Here is a 2925-nt window from a genome sequence, read left to right on the forward strand (position 1 = left end):
TTTTACTCTGCAGTAAGACACCACTTGGTTAACTCTAGTGCTTGTTGGTGACATGAGTTATCTCTTCATTGTTTGACTGAGCTATGTGTTTTGTTACTGTATGTTATGTCATTTTAACACGTTCCAAGCTTTCATTATGTTATAGTCACAGAAAGATGTGACTATAACATAATCCAAATGAAACTCAAAGAAGTCATCCCACTTAGGTTTAGGTTAACAAAAATTTGTGTTATGGACTTAAATATGTTTGAGTTGTTTATTTCGACTGTATTTTTAATTGACTTAGTTCTAATATTTCGGCAACCAACTTCTCTCCAGGTTTCTCAGTAAGAAAATAAATTACAAGTCAGTTTTCCTTATTTAATTAAAACCCCTCCAATTAACAGTATCAGTAAACAGCCCACCAGTCACCAAAAATATAACAATATAGCAAATAGCTGTGAAAGAAGTAATGAAACAGTTATTTTTGATAGGACAGGTTACAACTCAACTATCACATTACAAACACAACTGCAAATAAAACATCTATTTTACTCAAAAGATTATTCTGATCTGAGAGTTCCCTTCACAGTGATGGTAGTGCAGTTATTGTCAGGGAATATAAGCAGAGTTCACTGCAGTTTCAGACTGTTAGATGATTATTATTACTATTATTAATAATATTATTATTAATATCATACACTGTGTCCGGTAGAGGATTTTCTTGGCAGAGTCCACAACATAACATATTAAAAGAACAAAAGAAAGCATTTAGTAGAAAGAGACCAAATGTACAGTGTCAAAACAAGTTGATAGAGTGGAGACACCATCAAGACAATAACCATGCCTTGTACATTCTCTCCATGTCTCTGACATCAAATTAAAAGAAAAGGCCAACAGCTAACATGCATTTCCACATCTGGCTCTTCCCAAGGTGCATTTCACTAAATCCTCCGTTATTGCAAAATAAATCACACACATCTGCTTTGATATCTAAATAAGTTATTTTCTTGCCACAGAAAAATAGACTTCATCACAGCATGCTCTCAAGGCAGGTCTAATTTGGTACAGTGACAAGGGCCCACTCTGGTGTCATGAGGCCTTAGGTTGAGAGTATGTACAACCAACCCAAAGTAACCTGTGCGGTCAAACACTTGGTTTATAACATATCACCAATGATATGTTCATGTACCAACAAAAGTAGTTAACCTACTGTATCCATCATCCATTTACTAAGAAATTCCCAACAAAAATGAATATGAAAACATTCCACAACAAAGTCTTCAATACAAATTCAAGCACTCCTGCTGTGTCTCTACCTACAGGCTGGACTCTACATGTTATCAATTGATGCTGAAAAACTGAACTACTGGTCCTATGTTCCATGGTGTAGAGTGTTTTGGTCCTCTTCATAGTTAAATCAGCTGCTCTCTTCTCCCTCCAGGCCTCAGAGAGACAGGTTTTGGTCTTCCCACTCTGTAACCCTCCTCATCTCTGCTCTTTTAAAGGGGGTAATTTTAACAGAGAGTGTCTGTGTTGAAGGAGAGCTGCACCTGACACAGACACACACACACACACACACACACACACACACACACACACACACAATAGACAGAAAAAAATTCTGTTGGTTAAATATGATTCAAGTTTTTACAACAATTAATGGGGCCCCGTCCAACAGTACCAGGTCCCAGTGGATAAGCACCATGCCCACATATTTTGGTACCATTCATAGCTCAGGGGGTTCAGTGTCTTGCCCAAGGAAACTTCGACACTACAGGGCCAGGGATCGATCCACTTACCTTCTGAATGGCAGGCAACCACTCTACCACTGAGCCACAGCCTTTTATCTTGAAAAGCAATTCTTTTGGACATCGGACAGGGACTTGGTGTAGCCGGCAAAGAGAAGCAAGGGCAAGCTGGACTGGCAGAGCAACAACATACTGCTTTTCCCTGATTACTCACAAACTACATAGATAAATTGTGACAGGTTTAAGGTGAAAGAATAAGTTTCATGAGAGAGAGGCTAGATTTAGAATCCTGTATCCTGCCAATCTCAAAATAGGCTCTGAAGGGCAATGGCATTCATAGAAAATAAAGAGCGATTTATGGGCGCAATGTGGGATTTACATTTTTGGCCGCCTCCGTTTACTTTTTTTTCTTTTTACTCTGCTTTCTCATTGGACGGATTGGCGCTAATATAGGACACTGGCTGGGATCCTACTTTGACATATTTAGGGCCCGAGCGCCGACAGGCGGCGAAGGCCCTATTGGAACTGAAGGAATTATTATTATTATTAGGGCCCGAGCGCCGACAGGCGGCGAAGGCCCTATTGGAACTGAAGGAATTATTCTTTCTTTCTTTCTTTATTATTAGGGCCCGAGCGCCGACAGGCGGCGAAGGCCCTATTGGAACTGAAGGAATTATTCTTTATTAGGGCCCGAGCGCCGACAGGCGGCGAAGGCCCTATTGGAACTGAAGGAATTATTCTTTCTTTCATTCTTTATTAGGGCCCGAGCGCCGACAGGCGGCGAAGGCCCTATTGGAACTGAAGGAATTATTAGGGCCCGAGCGCCGACAGGCGGCGAAGGCCCTATTGGAACTGAAGGAATTATTATTCTTTCTTTCTTTCTTTCTTTTATCCGGCAAATGAATTGCCTTTTTGGAGGACTTATCATATTCAAAAACTCACCAAAGATAGCGCCACCATCTGGCAACAGGACATAAGCCTTAAATGACAAACATCATCCGATTTACATGAAACTTAGAATGTGTGGTCTACATTTGATACTGAGGCGGCCCCTATATTATGACCACGCCCAATCACTCAGGCCACGCCCACTTTCCAAACATTTGAACCGTTATAGGTGGGTCAATGACGTGACGCCTACGTTTTCTGTCCAATTGCAGTTTCTTGAGCTTAACAGTTCAAAATTTCATAATAA

The 2925-nt window shown here is 40.6% G+C and overlaps 1 protein-coding gene across 4 annotated transcripts in view; it reads right to left on the reverse strand.

Moving 5' to 3' along the window:
- Positions 1-339: 339 nt before the first annotated feature.
- Positions 340-2925, reverse strand: part of abca2 (ATP-binding cassette, sub-family A (ABC1), member 2) — a 199252-nt gene continuing 196666 nt past the window's right edge. For 3 of the 4 annotated variants that reach the window (XM_034871883.1, XM_034871884.1, XM_034871881.1), the window contains one exon: positions 340-1532. In XM_034871883.1, the coding sequence (XP_034727774.1) occupies positions 1497-1532 (36 nt within the window). In that variant the 3' untranslated portion in view covers positions 340-1496. The remainder of the gene's footprint in view (positions 1533-2925) is intronic. The other variant, XM_034871882.1, reaches the window with a different exon arrangement.

The sequence above is a fragment of the Etheostoma cragini genome, chromosome 5 (assembly GCF_013103735.1).
Source record: "Etheostoma cragini isolate CJK2018 chromosome 5, CSU_Ecrag_1.0, whole genome shotgun sequence".
In the NCBI taxonomy this organism is placed as follows: domain Eukaryota; kingdom Metazoa; phylum Chordata; class Actinopteri; order Perciformes; family Percidae; genus Etheostoma; species Etheostoma cragini.